The sequence below is a fragment of the Varanus komodoensis genome, unplaced genomic scaffold (assembly GCF_004798865.1).
Source record: "Varanus komodoensis strain SLA01 unplaced genomic scaffold, ASM479886v1 scaffold25, whole genome shotgun sequence".
Taxonomy (NCBI): Eukaryota; Metazoa; Chordata; class Lepidosauria; order Squamata; family Varanidae; genus Varanus; species Varanus komodoensis.
The window spans coordinates 6,108,901-6,128,503 of record NW_025335661.1 but is presented as its reverse complement, the minus strand read 5'-3'; the positions used below and the strand labels follow the sequence as shown (position 1 = coordinate 6,128,503).

General features: G+C 40.7%; 1 protein-coding gene across 4 annotated transcripts in view; it reads left to right on the top strand.

Annotated features, from left to right (window-relative positions):
* Positions 1–16,566, top strand: part of PAX3 (paired box 3) — a 121,871-nt gene extending 105,305 nt beyond the window's left edge. For all 4 annotated transcript variants that reach the window (XM_044432904.1, XM_044432905.1, XM_044432903.1 and 1 more), the window contains 2 exons: positions 13,944–14,190; positions 16,532–16,566. In XM_044432904.1, coding sequence (XP_044288839.1) covers positions 13,944–14,190; positions 16,532–16,566 — 282 coding nt within the window. The remainder of the gene's footprint in view (positions 1–13,943; positions 14,191–16,531) is intronic.
* Positions 16,567–19,603: the final 3,037 nt, after the last annotated feature.

The window sequence follows — 19,603 nt, the reverse complement described above, 5'->3', positions numbered from 1 at the left end:
GATTAATATATTTGTGTGCATTTGTCAAAAGTATACACTTTTTTTCAAATGAAGTTGATCCTATGGGGTGTGATATGAATCACACTGCAAACTCAGAACTGTATGGTCTTTGACCACAGCTGGCATCTGAGTCTCTGTGTAGCCCAAATTGGGTAAATTCTGATCAGAAACGAACAGAAAGATTGGCATGTGTCCTTAATTGGCAAGTCAATATTTGTGCTTTTCTGAATTTTGTTATGGGGTTCTCTGCTCAACTAATACATGCAACAATAGCTATATTAGAGGAAATATTATGCAAAAGCACATTGTATTTTAGACAATTGTGCTTGCAAAACTGATGTCTTATGGAAAAGGTATTAAAATGGATGTATTAGGAGAAATATGCACTAACATGCTTGTGAATTTTCACGGTTCAGAACAAAGCAAACTTATGACTGTAAAAATCAGAAACTGCGAGAAATGGAAATGGACAAATTCATCTACTCCTAATTATTTGTAACTGAAAAATGAAAAAACTACAATAACTGCTTTTTAAACTAATAAATCTGAAATAGTAAATGGGGAAATCATGGAAATGGAGCCAATTCGGAAAAGTAAAGTGTAGTAGCAAACAGGTAGGGCAAGAATCCAGTGGGAGATAGGCAGAGAGATGCATTCTTTAGAGAGCAGTTGGTGGGATTTCCAGGTGTGATTGTAAGTTCTGAAATACTTTGAAGGATGAACGTAAGGCTTGTGGCCTCAGTGTCAGTGGTCCAGTGTATCCACTCTGAATTTCAGCAGGTATTCATGATGCTGAAGTCTATCCACCAAATACATGTCATGTGTATGTTGTCCAATTCAGTGGTAGATGTCTCTGGAATAAGCTGGGGATACGTCTTTATATTTATTATTTATTTATATTGTGATTTATATCCTGCCTTTTTCCTACGAAGGGCTCAAGGCAACTTACATCATCTCTCCTCCTCCATCTTATCCCCACAACCACAACCCTGTGAGGTAGGTTGGGCTGAGAGTCTGCGACTGGCCCAGAGTCGCCCAGTTGGCTCCATGGCCGAGCGGGGACTCGAACCCAGGTCGCCTGAGTCCCCGTCCCGTGCGCTTAACCACCACGCCACACCGGTGCAATGAAAGTGAGTGGGAGGAAGAAGTGAAGTACTTAAACTCCTGGGAAAAGATGTGATTGATACATGGACCAAAAAGGAGTGAGGGGAGGGCCTATTTTTGCCCCTTCCCCCTCTCTTCTTGGATTTGGAAGTGACTTTGTGTGGCACTCCTGGAGACAGCAGTCTTGGAGACAACATTAAGATTAGGCATGTGAGAAGGACCCATAATTCAGGAGTGCCTACTTTAAAAGAGTCCCCTGGTCTTGATCTTCCTTTTCATGATTGCTCTTGACTTGTTTACCTGCCCAGGCAACAGCGGTGGTAGTGAAAATGTAAAGGACTTGCTTCTCCTATTGGCTTACTGGCTCTCTGCCTATCAAGCAGACAAGTGGCAGCCATGATGAGAAAAAGGATGGGAAGGTATGGGGCAGAGAATGTAGAACCATTGAAGGGACAATGGAGAGTGTCATGCCCAAGAGCCCTTAAAACCCTGGAGCTGCCATTGCTCGAAGGACCTATGCACAAAGTGTCAATCAAGACCGTGAATGCTGTCAAGTTTTGGCAATGTGACTAACCTTCAGACCATCTGTTTGGAGTAGCCTTCTTCATCATGGCTGTGGGTGATGGGACACATGGTCCAAGTTGGGGAAGTCTGGTTTAGAGAAGGGTTGCTGAACAAGTGACGAGTGACCACAAAATTGATCTCTGTTAGATAGGTAGCACTGCAAAGCCCACCGTATTTTAGTCAATGTGGAGCAGAACTGAGTGAAATTTAGGCTTCTGGATTTAGAGTTGTTCATGTGAGTCTTAAAAACACCCTCCTCAGCTCTTAACTCTGAGCAAGCCTGTATTTCTCATCAGGTTGACTAAATATTTTTCTGCTGCCTGCTTTGCTCATTATTACCTTGTGGTGGTGAGACTTCCTCCATCACAAATGGTTGATCATTACAGGAACAAGGAATTGATTAATAGTGTTAAGATCCAATGTCAACTGCTATTTTTATTTTTTAAATTTTTTTGACAAACTCTTTCCCAACAGACTGTGATACAATAAAATCTATCATTTCTGAGTGGACATTACTATTGTGCAAAGTATGTTATTTATCTATTTATTTTGGTCAGCTTTTCCATTAATGTTTTCTGTGCATGTATTTACCAGGCTATTGCTATTTTCCTGAAACATATAGGATATAGTGCCTGTATGTAATGAACTTGCAATATATTGTTTTAGCACATCAGTTTCAGAACAATGTATTAAAGTTTATACCATCAGAAATTTATGTTTGGAAATAGGATAATAAGCTGGCCATGCAGACTCTCCTGACCAGACTTGTATCTCTGTGTCTGTATATGTGTTTTGCTTTGCTAGAAACTGATTTACTGAAATAGTCTTGTATTATTCCTGTCATTCATTTCTACATTTCTACAATGTATTTCGACATTGCTTTTCAGCTAGAAAGACTATTGCTGTGGCCCACAAATGAAACAAACAAATAAAAACAGAGCAAAAGCAAAAACAAGACAGTCTCTATCCTCAGGCTTTCAATCTAAAATATTCAGGATATAAATGGAGCAATTGAGAAGGAGAGAAAAGGAAACAAGCAAACTCAGGCACTGAGTCTTCATTTTATAATTTTTGTATAATGACCCAGCATAATACTCTCCTGGTCTGAATGCAGCCAGGCATTGTGGGTCTTCTTATCATGGGCAACAAGAATAGAAAGAGCTCAAAGACTGAAGGTTCCCCGAACGGCTGGGCTCTCAGCCGAGCTGATGGGAGCTGCCCTGCTTCCTTTCTCTCCCTCTGTTACAGCCTGATGGAATGGCTGAGTGACTCTTGGAGAGAGGCAAAGCTCAGTGGAACCGGATTCATAGGAAGGCTGATGGGGGCCCTTTTCTCCTCCTTCTATGCCCTGATGAAGTAGTTATCAATTTTAAGATTACATAGGAAAAAGCACACCTCAATATTTTATCCTACACTAGTAGGATAAAAGTGTTTCACATATAAAAAGAAGAGAAGGCTTTACCCTTAAAGGCAAGCTAAAAATCACAGAAAGAAAATACTAGTCAAAAGTAAGACCTGGTGCTGCTTTTAGGCAGAGTGAAGTAGCTGCCCTAATGAATAGGAAAAAAAAATATTTATTTCTCTCAGGGAAGAGGAACTTGTGGGACTCTGGGCTAGACATGTGACTATGAACCTTTAAAATGTCTTGCATCATCCTCTGATTTTGGTATCACCTTACTTTTTGAAAGTTTAGGACTGGCATCCTTAGAAGGTGCCATTTTTGGAAATTTACTTTTAATGAAAATTAAGCATATGTTGGAAGAGGTGGCAGTTTCAAAATTTTAGGAAAATGTTCTGAAACTGTAGAGGCATTAAAAAGTCAGATTTGGGAATACCATGTAAAGACCTACAAACTGAGCAGAAATGGGGATGGGCAACACGTGTGGCAGTACACAGTTTCTTCCAGGAGCCCCATTCTTTTTCCAGTCTAGGGAGAAAGAACCAGAAGAATAAGTCTAAAGCACATTATGGAAGCCATGAAAGTGGCATGCATTCCTGAAGGATGAGAAACATCATTGCTGCCCATGCATTTTTCTATGTCTTTATGAACAGTTCAGTGAAATGCTTATCCATTGCTTCAGTTAGCCAAAGCTATTCGAGCCACAAAAGTGTAATATTCAACTGAGTTTTTTAGTGGTGCCTGAGAAAAGCAGGGCAGTGGAGGAGAGCAGAATATTGTTACATTGTGATAGAAGATGACTATCACAACTTACTCTCTTCTTACTGCTTGCTCTTAATGGCATTTTCTTAATGTAACTGTTTTGCAACAGGTGATGGTAGTAGCTGGAGAAAGAGTCCTAATCTGACTTGCATCAATCCTGCAGCCTTGTCTTATGTTGTTACTGTCATATAAAGACCACCTAGTCAAGGTCTTTTAATCCATGAGTAAACTGCTGAGTCCCATGAACCATTTGGCTCAAAGCTGAAGGAGGGACTAGAACAGAAGGCTAGGTTTTTAAAAAAGTATATAGTATAGTTAGGGAGCAATCATATGCCTATTTCGACTGAAAAAGGTCCTATAACTTCCAGCATTCCCCAAGGCACAATCCAGTGCACCTCCCTTGGAAGGACTGTAGGAGTCTTAGGGGCCTTTTGAGGCTGTAAACACTGCTACAACCTGAGGAGAAGGACACTGGAATCTAATCCCATCACTGCACAACTGCCGCAGAAAGAACTGACTGGTTGCTTTCAAAGTTGCAAAAGCAGGCTCAGAGGACTTTAGAGAAGTCTGAAAGGGAGTGTCCTGATGGGAAAAGTGAATATAGAGCCCTATAGAGGGCCATATAGAGGCCATATATATGATCTCTATAGCTCCAACAATCACTCTAGCACTAAGCCTATGCCAGGTGGAGTCAAAGTCTCATCTAGAGAAGTAAAACAAGAAAGGGGCAGCAAAAATTGCCCCCATCACTCTTCCTTCTGGGCCATTATCCCTGACAGGGCTTTGGATACTTGGAAGATCCTGAGAGTGGGAGCTTCCATTGAACGGGGGTTGCCCCATAAGTCTGCACCCTTAATATGCTATATATTGTTAATATACTATATAATAATATCGAATGAAAATGAACATTAGACCTGTTCCTATAGTCCTTTTTGACTGTTTTCAGTGCTTCACATCCATTACCTCTGTCATTCTTACAGTAATCCCATGCAGGATAAAGATGTTGGCATTATTCTACCCAACTTGCAAAAGGGACAGGAGGAGGACTGGGGACTTGTATGGGGCTGAGAGATTGTGGCTTGCCCAAGGGCAACTAAGCAAGTTCATGGTTGCAGTGAGATTTCCACTTTCAAGGCTGTTTTTGTTGGCACGTGTTTACAACCCATGGGAATCAAGAAGATGGACCGCAGAAAGTCATCTTTCTTGGGGTGGCGGAGTATTTTTTGCATTGGGAGGGGAAATAGGGAGGTGAGTTTCCCAGTGAAAAGAGTTCACAGTAGGTGATGCCATCCATCTTAACAGCAGTTTGAAATGTTCAGGGTGGTGATGAATGAGGGTATCTGACCCACATCTGCTTTACATTAGAATGGAACACTGCCCCGACATCTTTAGGAGCATTTGTCAAGATTCCCTGGACAGAGCTTCTGTAAATTACATGCCGCAAATGTGTCAGGGTCAGATAAGAGGATATCATTAACTCCACTAAAGTTTACTCATGATTCTGTCAGTTCAACTTAATACGTTAACAGCCAACAATTTTCTTTGCGCCGTTTCATTAAATCTTTCAATCATAGTGAGCGAAAGCAATGGTGGAAAAAAATGTAGAACTGTAGCCCCCAAATATAGCACATGTTTGTGTCTCATAAATCATATTAATTGCAGACATGGTTACAGAGCATATTAAATGCAGGCATGCGTAAATGAATTAAAACATGTGAGAATTTTATGATGCCTATGGTAGGTCTGACTTGCTATAATACCAGTCATATTAAGCAGCATCACATTTCAGTTCAGTGAAATAAACTTTAAACGGGGCTTACATAGTTGAGAATTGATGGATCTCCTATAATCACCTGATAATAAGCCAGATGTTGCCTACATGTATTTAAGCTTTCATCACCTGCCTCTCCTTAAATGCAAAGGAACAACTCTTCAGCTGTTGTGAGGATAGATTCATGATTCACACTAGCTGAGCTTTCTAAAATATTACTGGGAAGTTGAAATTACAGTGTATTTATTTAATATTACATATTTTCCCAATCTATTGCATTTATTGGAAGGATTTTATTCTATATTTTGGAGTCTGTACCCAGTCACATCTGAAATGATTTAACAGGAAGGAAGGAATCAATATCTGAAAAAGCTAACAAATGTGTCTATATCTCTGTGTCTCATTTTTCTATTTTTCTATTCATATTTAGAAGCTTAAAGTGGATTTTATCAAAATGCATATGCTGAAACTAAAACAACATATAAAGACCATAAATTAAGGCAAAACAATATTTTCTTCTCTTTTTAGCAGTGTGTTAAGATGAAGTGTTGTGAGAGTGGAGAACTAAAGCAAAAATAGTTGCTTTCTCTATGTGTAAATAACAAAACTAGTTTATAACAACAGAATGAACCACTATATTTTAAAGAGAAATATGTTTTTCTCTGTTGATGTTCAACATTGGCCTATATCTGTAAAACGAAAATATGTGCAGATAAAAATCATTTAGGTTTTTTTCCCCAGAGAAGTCAAAGAATTTTAGCTGGAAAAGCTCTAATGCGTCTTAATTTATATTAGCAGAAGCTCAGGCCCAAGTGCTGAACATTTCTTATGCTATTCTGTACATCATTTACTCCCTGAAAGTCCTTGGGAAATGGAGGTGCTTGGTCTATCTCAGGATAAGTTCTCTAATAGCTTTCCTAACAAAGCGATTAGGTGGAAGCCAGGCGTGCCCTTCCTGTAACTCCTTGTACTGGTGCTATAAGGTCATGACACATGCCACAAGACAGAGTTTCTGCCCTTAGGCTATTTCCCTTATAACTTTCAAAGAGAAAGAGCCTGAAATCTAATTATCTAGATGCTAATCAACTGCAGCATGAATGTGAGAGTCTCTGAAGATATTTCTGAAATGACAATTCTGGTTCTGATATCATCATCAACATCATCATCATGGTCGTCATCATCTCCTCAAAAATAAGTAGACTACAGGCACATTAAGTAGCATATAACACTTGATGGATATGACAGGGAAATGTCAATTAATGTGAACATTTAAAATTATTTACCCCATATTTTAACGAACTGACAAAATATGCTTCTTACAATAGACATTACAAATTTAGTGAATGTTGCTGGCCATTAAAAGTGAAGTCCGAATTCCAGATATAACAAGAATAAAACAAGAAAGAGAGAGAAAGATCACTGTCTCTGGAAATAAATGGGATTTTTTCAAGAGCAGTACTCTACCTTACTACTTTTGGCTTGCACTGATTGTGGGCAAAATCACCACTCTAACACCTTTCTGGAGGTTACAATGTAATGAAAGCAACATAATTATCATTATAATAAAAATATTTCTCTTTTCATGGAGGAATAATTCTTGAAGAATTTAACTGTCTTCTGCAAACTGATGCCCTCCAGATGTGTTGAACTACACACCCATCATCCCCAGGCAGCATGTTCTGAGGATGTTGGAAATTGTATTTCCACTCATCTAGAAGGCTTTGGTTTGGGATGGACTAATCTCAGTTAAGACCGATATGTTGTTTCTATAGTCAATGAACTTGGCTTCCTAAAAATGTCAGTGAATCCCTGTGATAAACGTTGGAGAATTAAGCGTGGGAACACATACTCACTGACCATGTGATTGCTGTTTAAAAGCTCCCTCATGGCAGTCCCACTGCTCTAGCTGATGTGGTGAGCCTGGTTTCCATTGTTCCCTTGCAGCTGAGGAAACGTGGTAATGCTTGGCTGAGCTCCTAGACAGGCATTTATAACCATCTTGAATAGGGACCATTTTTAAGTGGCAGCCACATGATAAGTGCTTGTGTTCATTTTGCAACCACAGCCTTGTTAGGTCCCATTAAACTGATTCAGATTTATGTTTGAGTAAACATGCATACGATAAGGCTGCCCAAAGCTAATATCCAGCTCTCAAAGATAGAGCAGGCAATTGAAGAGGATTTCAAAGCAAAAACATGTATCAATGCTAATTTTGTCTTGTAAGAACTAGCCCTAATCTTGCAAGCCTGTTGATTTTGGGCAGCTCTGGTGGGTTTGAAAGCTGCCTTTGTATTCTGAAGATCCATTTTTAATGCAGCTCAGTAACTGAGCATAGCTGGGAGCTATCAACCAGCTCTAGCGTGTCCTCCAAAGTGGCAAAAATGGAAGAAAGATGAGCAGGATATAGCCAGTGATGCTAACTACAGGAAATAGTCAGCTGTCTCATCAAACAAACAGAGACATATGAAGAACCAGTTTCAATGTACTTTTGATCAGGATTTACCCAGTTGCATCCAGACCTAACATGGACTCTAGCCCCACCTTAGTTGTGTTGGCAGCTCTTTTGAATGCAATTGTATAAAGGAACATAGGAAACTGCCTTACACTAAGTCAGATCTTTGGTCCATCTAGCCCAGTATTGGGGACACAGACTGGCAGTGGCTCTCTATGGTCTCAGGCAGGATTTTTCTCTGCTCTACCTGGAGATGCTGGGGATCAAACCTGGGGCCTTCTGGAAACCAGGTATGTGAATGTACAATAGATTGCATGCAAACTTTCTTAGACCACTGTGACAAGGAACACTGTGTTCCATTGTGCACAATAGTAATAATAAAATGGACAAAAGCCTTTCCCAAGAGCAAATAGTATCAAACATTAGGATTTCTCCCAGTGCAATCGCTGTATCTCATTCAGAAAATATTTGGAGGTGGGTGCCTTCAGATGATGTCATCTTACCCTCGTAACCCAACACTTCTGTTCTTCTTCTTGCTAGAAAAAGGAATCGGTGAAGGAACAAAAGGTGGATGGCTACAGCACGCCTTTTAACTGGTAATGCTAGGACTCCTCTGTTGGGAGCACCATCTTGAGTGTCTGAATTACTATCATCTACTCCTCTTTACATTGCAAGGCTAATTCAGTACAATTTTAGTGCACAGCAGAGGAGGGGTCATGCTTTCTGAACCCTCTAAAGTTCATCCCATGTTGTAAGCTAAAAAAAGATGTCAGATCAAAAGGAACATGAAGCACAGTTGTTGCTTTTAATACTCTCTGTTTTATGCAAGTTTTCAAAGCTTTATGAACCAGCTGATATTCATATGGTGACTAGAAGTCAATGTTTTTGAACCATATAGGATGCCAATGTATACCACTTGCCAGACTACCCTATTAACCTAATTGGTACTCCCTTGTTGTTGCTGTCAAGTTGTCTCCAACTTATGGTGACCCTATGAATGAAAGTGCTCTAAAACACCCTATCCATGACATTCCTGCATAGCTGTTCTAAATTCAAGGCTGTGGCTTCCTTTATGGAGTCAATCCATCTCTTGTTTGATCTTCCTTTTCTTCTTCCACCTTTGACTTTCCCTCACATGTTTGTCTTCTCCAGTGAGTCTGGCCTTTTCATGAAGTGCCCAAAGTATGACAGCCTCGGTTTTGTCACTTCTGCTTCTAGGGGAAGCACTGGCTTGATATAATCTAGGACCCACTTGTTCATCTTTATGTTGATCCAGGGCATTTACTAATCTCTTCCCAGTTATCTGCTATATCTCCTGATAATTGCAGGCTTAATGGCAGATGTAACACATCTGTATTTACAAGAATCCCTCCATTTAACAAGCACTTACAAATGGGCCTCTCTTCTCTGGGTATGGCAGCCAGAGCTGCTTCTCTGACCTTTGTTAAGGTACAGCCAGAAAACTGCCACCAGTTAATTCAGTGTCCTCCATATTCTTCTCTTCTGGCAAGATGTGATATTTCTGCTTCTAAAACAAAGGATTGAAGAATAACTTAAAATATAACTTATTTTAGGGTGGCAGGGGCATACTGGAAATTGTGTAGCTTTCCTCCCATCTAAACATGCATAGTATAGTGTCTTAAGAATCACTTGTACAAGGACCTCTGGTCTTCTGGAATGACCCAGTCCATAAGACTTTAGACAAATCTGTGAACTGCCAATTCTTTAATAGACAGGGATCATCATAAAGTATAAACCCTATCATAATATAAAGAAATGAATTTTCATTTTCAATGTAAGAAAAATATACCTTCACTGATGGCATTTCCTTCCTAACTATGCATAGTTGCATAAAAGCATTTAATTCATCAGGGCTTGCTCTCAGGTAAGTGTGCCTAGTCTTGCTGGCTAACCTTTGAGAGGCAGAGTTAACAAAAGCAAACAAACAACCCTCACCTTGAACTTCAACAAGGCATTTCTAGTTCTCTTGGCGTTCTTTGATCTGGCATCTGGATTTGTTTTCTCTTGTAAATAAAAAGCCATAATTTCTCAATCAACTGTAAGGAAAGTTGCCACTTAGATTTCATGCCTTTTTGTTTGTTTGTTTGTTTGTTTGCAGTGCCTGGCATCTTTGTCCTACAGATCACCTGCAGCTGCAGAAATGTTGACTTGGCTCCACTGCAGCCTGAATTCAGTACTGTGTGCGTTGTTTAGCCCTCTGCTTCTCAGGACCAAATGAGACATTATGAGTTTCCTTTTTCAGCTTTGGGGTAGGACCTGGCAGGGTAGGATTATTTAGATCAGAATTACAGGGGAAGGGGTGCGGATCTGACCTTCTGTTGCTATTTGAAGTGCAGAGATAAATATTCAGGAAACCCCTATAGCTGTTACTTTTCCCCTTTGAGCTTCCAGGGGAAAGAAATGATGGGAGCCAGGATTCTACTGTGGCAGCTGCTTTTAGGAGAAGAAAAGTCCACATGTGGATCTCTCATATAAGGTCCAGTTTGATCCTCTCATATTAGGTCCAGTTTGGTCCTAAGGAACATTATTACCCCTTCCTTACAATCATCAAGCAGACTAGCCTTGGAGCTCCCACTGATTCTGCAGCAGGGAACTGGAGGGTACCCAGGACCTTTTCTGACCTTACTCAAGTTGCACACTGACACTCCTGTGTGGTCCAGGAGGACAGGGCAGGGCATATATTCAGATTCATCTTCACCATTTTTGCTTTCTTTTGCTCTTCTCTAAGCAATTCAACCATTTTTTAACACGAGACAGTATATCCTAAAAACATGGGCTTAAAAAGCAATCAAACTCATGACCCCATTATATGAGTTCACACATTTGTACCTTACTCAGTGGTCATATTATCATGAAACAGCCATTACTGATCAAGTACCACAGTACAAGCAGGCATTTTGCCTAACCGCCGTGAGTGCTTTCAAATGAGCCTTTTACTGTGTTGGGGGATATTCCGGATTTGTGGATACTAACAGGAGTCCAGACAATTATGTATTTTACTTGTAATCTTGTGGGGCTTTCCCTGCATTTCTGTCTTTTTCTCTACCACAGAAAATCTGTTAAGGACAAAAAGGTGGAATGATGTGCAATGCTTTCTTAGCGTCAAACCAGTAGTTTTTGCTGCAGAACATTTAGCTGTTCATAAATTCATTGTCTGAGGGTTCTGAGGCAGTCCTTAAGCCAAACCTTTCTGCACTTCATCCAACAGGTTCTCCTACTTTCTTCCAGTCATGCCAACAATTTTCCTCTTCTAGATCCTTAACAGAAGCCACTTGAGATTTGAAATATTTATCATGTGCGCGGCATTCCCTACTCACAGTTGTTTACCAGTTCTTTAGATGACATCCCAACTCACTGGTTTTATATTTAGAAATGTATTTTCAGCCATTATTTTAGAACATGAAAAATGCAGCATTTAATCATGAAAGGGAAAGCAGAATTTCCCTTTGTATATTTGCACTATGCAGTGGCACAACAGCACAACTTAGAGGGTATGTAGCAGAAAGGAAACACTCCTCCTGTAATGCTTCTTATCTGTGATGAAATTTAAGATTGATACAGCAGACTAAGAGCCTCAGGTAGAGGAGCTCTAACAAGCTGGGGACACTCTGTATCTTAGTTTGTAATTCTTGCATTCTTGCTTTCACATGATGAGGAGGTGACAGAAGGCTGGCAACATGCAAGCTAGCCCTGCCCTTGCTTTTCATCCTTGCCTCTCCCCTCCAAGCACTGGAGAGTGAGGATTTGCTAGTGATAGCTAACTCTGTGTGTATAGGCTTCTGATGTAGTTTTGAAACAGAACACACTCCTTTCTGCAGAGCTCCATCTTCCAAGAGAATGAGTGTGACAGGACCAGGTGACAAAAGAAGTGGAGCCACCAAGCTCTGCTGTCTCCTGACTGTAGGAGGCTAGAATGCCTGGACAGGGTTTCTGTCCGTTCTCTAATTGTACACTGCTGGTGCTAAACACATGTTAAACCAGACAAGGCAGTGGGATATACTGCTACAGCAGTGCTGAAATGACTTTTGCAATGTATGTAGGCGTCACGGAAGAAGTGATCATATTATTCCACACAGCAAGGTGCTTTTTCTGTTACTTTGTGGCTAATCATAGTCACTTGTGTGTATGCTTCAATGTGTGTTCAGACAGAAAGCAACTTGGATATGGAATGCTGCCTAAATTCATTCAGCTAGGCACAGTTTAAGAAAAAGCACTCTATCCACTACTATAGAGTGACTAAAAACCAGACAAACCAAACCAAAACAAAATATAAAACAAAAACAGCTTTGTGAAACCACCTTTTGAATCAGGCCAGTACTGATTGAGGGAATGCTTTCTACTGGTTTTGGCTGGTGTCCCCGCTATGCCATTATCTGGACATTGCCACAGCTTAGATTACTGAAACCAGGCTATCTCTAAAATAGCTAGGTTATTGCAATGAGCTCCTTGAAGACTGTTCAGAAGTTGCAGAAGCCCTTGAAGACTGCTCAGAAGTTGCAGCTTGTATAAAATGTGGCAGCCAGTTTGATAACTGGAACCAGAAGGTCTGAACATATAATTCTTACTCACTTGCATAGGCTGTTCCTATGCTTCTGAGCCCAGTTCAAACTACTGTTTATAATAACCTTTAAAGCCCTACACAGCTTTAGGCTGCAATACTTGACAGAAGACCTCTTTCAGCCGCTATATGTGCAGGAACTGAAATTAGTATTTGGAGCCTTCCTCTGACAACCATTTATGTGAGGGCTTGGTAGGTAACAACAAGGAGGAGGATCCCTCAGTAACAGAACAAGATCTCTGCTGAGGCCTGCCTGGTGCCAGCTCTACTACCCTTAAAACTGCAGATGAAGGCTGCCCACTCGCCCAAGGCAGGCTTAAAATAGTGTATGAGGGGTTAGGCTGACTGTTTAACAGGTTTTGCTGTTTTAACATGTGTTAGATGTTTAAGTCAGTTGAATTCAGTTTTCAATTATATTGTTATACTATCTATATCTTATATTTTATGAGTTCTTATAACATGCTTCATTTATGGGGCAGTACAGAAAACAAACAAACAAACAGAATGCTGTCCTAAAACATTTAGGGACAACCAGTGCTTTACAAGTATTGTGATGATTTCACAGTCTATTTCCTTTGATACAGTTTGAGTACTTCGGTTTATATACTCCTATATAGCAGGAGTATATATACTCCTATATAGCAGGAAACTTTAGGTCTACGGGCAAATCTAGCCCTCTGGAGTTCCCCAGGGGCTAGACTGCTTTTCCCCTGGTCTCACCCTCTTTCCACAAAGCACTGCTTCATAATTTACTGGCGGTTGTGCATGATTTTCCCCATTCCAAAAGGCTGAAATGCCTCCTCAAGGTTTAGTTACTGGCAGCAGAAGCTTTAAGCAGCAACATGCTGGTAGATTTGTAATTTTTGGACTCATCTCTTTGGCTTTTTGCCCCGTCCCTTTCTTCTTCAACTCCACCCACCACTGGAATGAGTGCCACCCCGCCCCCCCGACCCCACTTGTCTGAAATTGAATTTGGCCTTCTGGCTGAATGAGATTTCTCACCCCTGCCAGAACTTAAATTGCGACACATGATCAGACTATATACAGCCAAATAAGAGATATATTCATATGTGACATATGATTGTGTGTGTGGGGATAGAAAGTGGGGAAGAGGAATGCCATCAGTTACTATTTAAGGCACATGACATGTCTATTTCCCCTTAGAATTGGAGGTCACATACCAAGTAATAGATACCCTAAGAAATTAAATGACAGACTTCATGACTCTTGTGCATTGTTTAAAATACAGTTTTTAATGCCTATTAACCTTCTCTCCCTCTCTCTCCCCTGCTCCCCATTCTTCCTGTTTTAGGTAATGGGTCTCTTAACCAACCATGGTGGTGTGCCTCACCAGCCCCAGACTGACTATGCCTTGTCGCCCTTAACTGGGGGCTTAGAGCCAACCACGACCGTGTCAGCCAGCTGCAGTCAAAGACTCGAGCACATGAAAAGTTTAGACAGCCTGCCTACTTCCCAGTCATACTGCCCACCTACGTACAGCACCACTGGCTATAGTATGGACCCTGTCACAGGATATCAGTATGGACAATATGGGCAAAGTGAGTATTGTGACGTGCACTCCCCCCCGAGTCTCTTAGGTTTTGTCTTTTTGTCATATCTTGGCAAATGAATGGATGGGCCATAGGGAAGCCATCTGGGCATCACACCAGTTCTTTGCAGTAATATCACTCAGGCATGGGCAAGAATGGGACTCTGGGTAGACTTGTGCAGCTGAAGAGATGGCGCTTGGTGCTGGGAGCAGGCTAAACTAGTGTCTTTATCAAGTCCCATGGCATGAGGTGACTGGCCACAGTAGGACCTTGCCTTCCGTCACATGCTACTGTCAGTGGTCTTTCCTGTGTGCTCTCAGTCGCCATGCTCAGTGACCTAGAGAATGGTCAAGGCGGAGAGGGCAAAAGCATGCCCTCTTGCAAATCCCGGCAGATTGGCAGGCCCTGTTAGTACCAGTTCCAGGTCATTGAAGGCTCTTGGGCAAGATGCCTTCAGTAACATCTTTCCTTTGCAAATCTGCCTTTCCACTGCCATCACCTCGAGATGTTCTTCTTCTTCCTCTGCCATCTCAGTATTGCCACTCCTTGCTTGCTCTCTGGACAGGCACAGAGCCAGTCAGCAAGCAAGCACTGGCGTCTCCTCCCTCCCATCACCACAGTGGCTTGGAATAGAGCATGAGGCAGCTGAATAAACAGGTTGCAGTGGTAATAGAGATGTGTGAGGAATACATCTTGGGGTGGGAATCAGATGCTTTGGGCTTGGCTCACCATTTTCCAGTCTGCTGGGCCATGGCCCTGAGTCCAAGTTCTGGCAAGCATGCTCAGCGTTCACGAGGTGTTTGCCCGGAATCAATCTCCATGCACTGTGCAAACAGCATCCCACTTCCAAGCACTTGCAGCAATGCCGCTGTTCCTGCGACAGAAGAAGGCTGTTCATGGGGAGCTTGCCAAGGTTGGATGCCCCTGAAACCTTCACCTAAGCAGTGTCCTTTGCTCATGCAGCTTTCATGCTGCTGCACCTAACATGGACGGAGGCTTATGGTTGAGCAACCTTCATTCTGTGAGCATTTGCAGACTTCTCTGCTCAGCTAACTTTCTAAAACTGGGCCAAGCATGAGAAGAAGCATACAAATTTTAAACAGACAGATTCTGTTGGCTTTATTCCAACACTTAGTGGTGAAAAAGAGGACATGACTCCTGTCAGTGGCCCCCTTTTTGGCTGTGGTTCCTCAATAGGAGCCCAACCATGTCCACCCTTAATGTCAGCCATGCCTGTCATATATGGTAGCCCTAAGGTCATACTCAGATATCCTTCTCAGGACAGCTTCACAAGGGGGGTGAAGTGGATGGCTACCAAGAAGAGGTTTTTTTCCAGTGATGAAACTCCAGAGGCTCACCTGGCGCCCTTTTTGTGGTTGTTTCAGTGTCATGTGAAGATATTTTTATTTTCTGCTTCATTACTGCTTCACATTTAAAACTATTAGTGCCTTTTTATACATTTCCACTGCCACTGGATTTTATGTGAATCTTCACTTTGGCTTTAAAACTTTTAGGATTTTCCATTGTGTTTCTATTTCTTTTTTATCTCTCTTGAGTCTCCCAAAGTGCTTTGGGTATTGGGTAATACTGAAATATAATAAATAAATAAAGTTATTGGCAGTTATGCAGCACACACCCTGTTTCCAGGGCATGTGCGTACAAAATGGCCAAGAAAATGTTAATATTATGGAGTAGAATCCAGCCCAAATCCATATTTTCCTGAGGAAAGAATTCTTATAAGTGAAAATATATAACCAAACTTGATCACAGTTTGGTAGGGAAATTAGGCTTCCCAAACCATTTAAACCATCCCAAAACCAATAAAGAAGGCACATATTTAAAACTGACGCATACAATTTTAATAACAAAATGAAACATAGATGTTTGTCTGTAATAAAAATACTTGTAGGGTTAAGAGTGATTCTCAAGCAAGTACATTTTTTCCTTTCATACAAGCACATTTGCTAAGATAGGGGATTGTTCCAGCAAGATTTTTGCTGCATAATTATTTTTTAAAGTGATGTCAACAACATCTTGATGTTATTAATTGTTGAGACATGAAACCTGATTGCCATTAGGTAAAACAGAGGGGTTGTCCAAAATGAAATAACCACTGGCATTCCATTATTAGAAACACATGTTCTTAATGAGGTCAGCTCAAGAATCATTATAGTATATAATCCCAGATACATAGAGTTTTGTCAAACTTGTCTAAGAATAAAAATATTAGTCCCTTTCCTTTGATATATCAGTATTAAATATGACAATGTCAACCTGTAGTTGACACTGCCCCTTGCTGTGAGGTTGTCACAGCATGACTTAAAAAGCTTCTTTTGCTTTTTTTAAACAGGTGCCTTTCATTATCTGAAGCCAGATATTGCATAAATGAACTGTCCACTTCAAGTTAAAGCCAGTCTTGTTCCTGGTCTCACTCCAATATTTGGAATGGAGCGATCTTCTCACCAAAATGAGGCCCAGAACAGAGCGATCATACAAGAGATAACAGGACTGTTATGTTCTTTTTCTCCAGTCAATGCTTTCACTAAGACATTTGGACATGTTGGGTAAAGCAGCTCAGAAGACAAAGACCTCAAGCAATAACACAAATAAAACACAGCACAGTTCGGCATTGATGTGTATTTTTTAAAAAGGGGGGCACTGTTTCAAATCGATGGGCTGAAGCAAGCATTCCATTTTTAGGTTGATGGAGAGGCATGGATTAATTTGGACACCATGTTCTAAAATATGGCAACTGAATGCTGCAAACTCAAAATGTTCCTTGATGTTCAATGCCAACTTTTGACTCTGAGAAGTTTGCAAAGCATGAGCAGGAGAACATTGTTTTACACACTGGAAATGACCTCAAAAGGAAATGTTAAAGTCTGTAGGAACTAGACTAGATTTTTGAAGACTTCCAGATATAAGTTATTGGTTATCTTCTTGTTCTTTGTAATCATACTGTTGATAAATATCACATGCAAGAGTTTTTTCTTTGTTACCACAAATGAGATGTTGTGTAATGCAAAGAGATGTTTTGCAAGGTTGTTTGTGTGTGAAGTTTTCCTAGTCCATTTTACCTCCTTGAAGAAACAAGCAAAATACAGAATACCTTTGATTTCTATGACTGCTTAACAATGTGCAATATGGCGTACCTCACCAAGCTTTGGTAACATCCAAGGCATTATATATAGAATCAGAATTATATTTTTTCCAGGTACTTTTATTTTTACAGTACATAATTCACACTTGTAAAATGCTGAGGTGTCACAGTCTCTTTAGACAATTTCCAGTTTATTAGACCAATCAGTGACCATTTGGGTGAGATAATACATTTAAAAACTTGTATGTTTACATTATTTTTAGAAAAGGCAGGACATGAATCTCTATGTCTCTGCATTTGTCATGTAATTTAAATTATACAGTGACATCCTGTGTGTGTGCGTGCGGGTGCTTGCGTGTGTGTGTTCAATGGAGACCAAGGTTTACATACGTTTTGTGTTGTGACATTTTCAAATGTCAATAAATTTGTGTTTTGAAATGGTAGGAGGGACAGGAAGATGACAGGTGGTGTTATTTATTTTCTTTATTCTTGGAACAATGAAAGAGGGTAGGGCACAATTACATTCCTTTTAGCGTTCAACTCAATGAAAGTAGTGAATTAGTAGGACTAGGTTATGGTACAGAGATTAGTTCGCACATTGGTCTTAAAGGGTGATGGAACAAAAGAAATACTATCTTTGTGTTACAGCCTCTACCAACAACACACGTGTTGTAAAAAAATAAAAATAAAGTCTCATATTAAAAAGTCCAGTAAATATTTACTATTTATATTGAATAAACTGCTATGAAAACTTGCCAAGCACTGCTTGCTTTTGGTCATAAATTGTGCAAGCTGCGATGATAAAGCATCAGCTATATTAATCATATGGGATCAACTAAGGATGCTGAATCAAATGAGTTCAAATTTCTACGATTTCCACCCACAGTATGCACAACTTTAAGGCTTTTCTTGAATCACATGTGTTTCATATACTTGCAGAACATATATATCAAAAATGTGTCATGGAAAATTATGAAAACATACAAAAAGTGCATTTCTGTCATAGTCAAACACCATAGCCAAATACACATTTTTCAATGGTTTGCTCATTTTGAGGGGGCCGACACATTTTCAGGAGTGTGAATTTGCACAAATGTATATGAATGGCTTTTCACAAATAAGAGAATGATGGAATGAAAGGCACTTGACAATCTGCAAAACATAGATGGGAAAGATTTACAGTGTTTGCACATCCCTGCAGCTGATTTAATCTTATTATTACTATTATTACTCTTTTGCTTTGGCATGATCATTGCATGTGGGACTATAAGAAAAAGAAGAGAGAATTATTTTGACTTGGACCACTGGCATATCTAGTTCAGTCCAGGAATGGACTGTCCTGAAGGTCCAATCACCAGACTATAGTTTGGCAACTGGAATACTCCATGTGCTCAGGTTCAGTGGCAGAACATGTACTTTTCATGAGAAAGTTTCCAGAACTGATCTGCAGCATCTCCATTTGAAAGGATGAGATATCACAGGATGGGAGGCCTTTGGCAGAGCCCCTGGACTGCTGCTGCTAGTCAGAATAAATGTGCACATCTTGGGACAGCAATACTTGATGGACTGCTTCTGCCAACTGCAATCTACCTGGATGTTATGGGCAACACCTGGCAACTCTTCTGAGCACAACTCTGAGGGAGGCTTGGAGGGCAGGAACAAGGGGCAGGGCCTTCTCAGTGTTCACGGCCCAACCACAGAATGATATCCCACAGAGGCCCGTGCATCACCAGCCTTGTCATTCCTGCAGCACCAGGTTAAGAAGTCCTGTTTGCCAAGGCATTTTAAAGCATAGGAAGCTAATCAAGGGCGTGAGGGACCTGCTTATCCCAGCTGTTTCACAGGTCTCCCCATGATGTTGTTTTAGCAGTTTTTAATTTGTTTTAAATGTTTGCATTTTGAAATTTTATAATATTGTTTTAGCAACTTAAATTGCTCAGAGAGCTTTGACTATTCAGCAGCATGGAAATGCGATGATGATATTGATGCTGGTGGTGGTGGCAATGGCAGCCCTCCATGGTTTCAGAGAGAAAGCTTTCCCAAACTTGACTAACGATGCCAGGGGCTGAACCTGGGACTATCTGTATGCAAAACAAATGCTCCACCGTGAAGCTATGGCCCTTGCCCTTCGCAAGGAACTTCCCACTTTGCCATTACCCCAAATAACATATGGTCAAAGGGTGGAAAAAGTTGCAACTTACAAGCAAAGGGAGATTCTTGTTGGTAAAAAGCGGCTGCTGAGAATGCAATTTGAAGGAGGAGAGGAAAGAAACTTGTAGGTGCATGAGGGAGAAGGTTATTGACCTGAAGACATTTCCAATT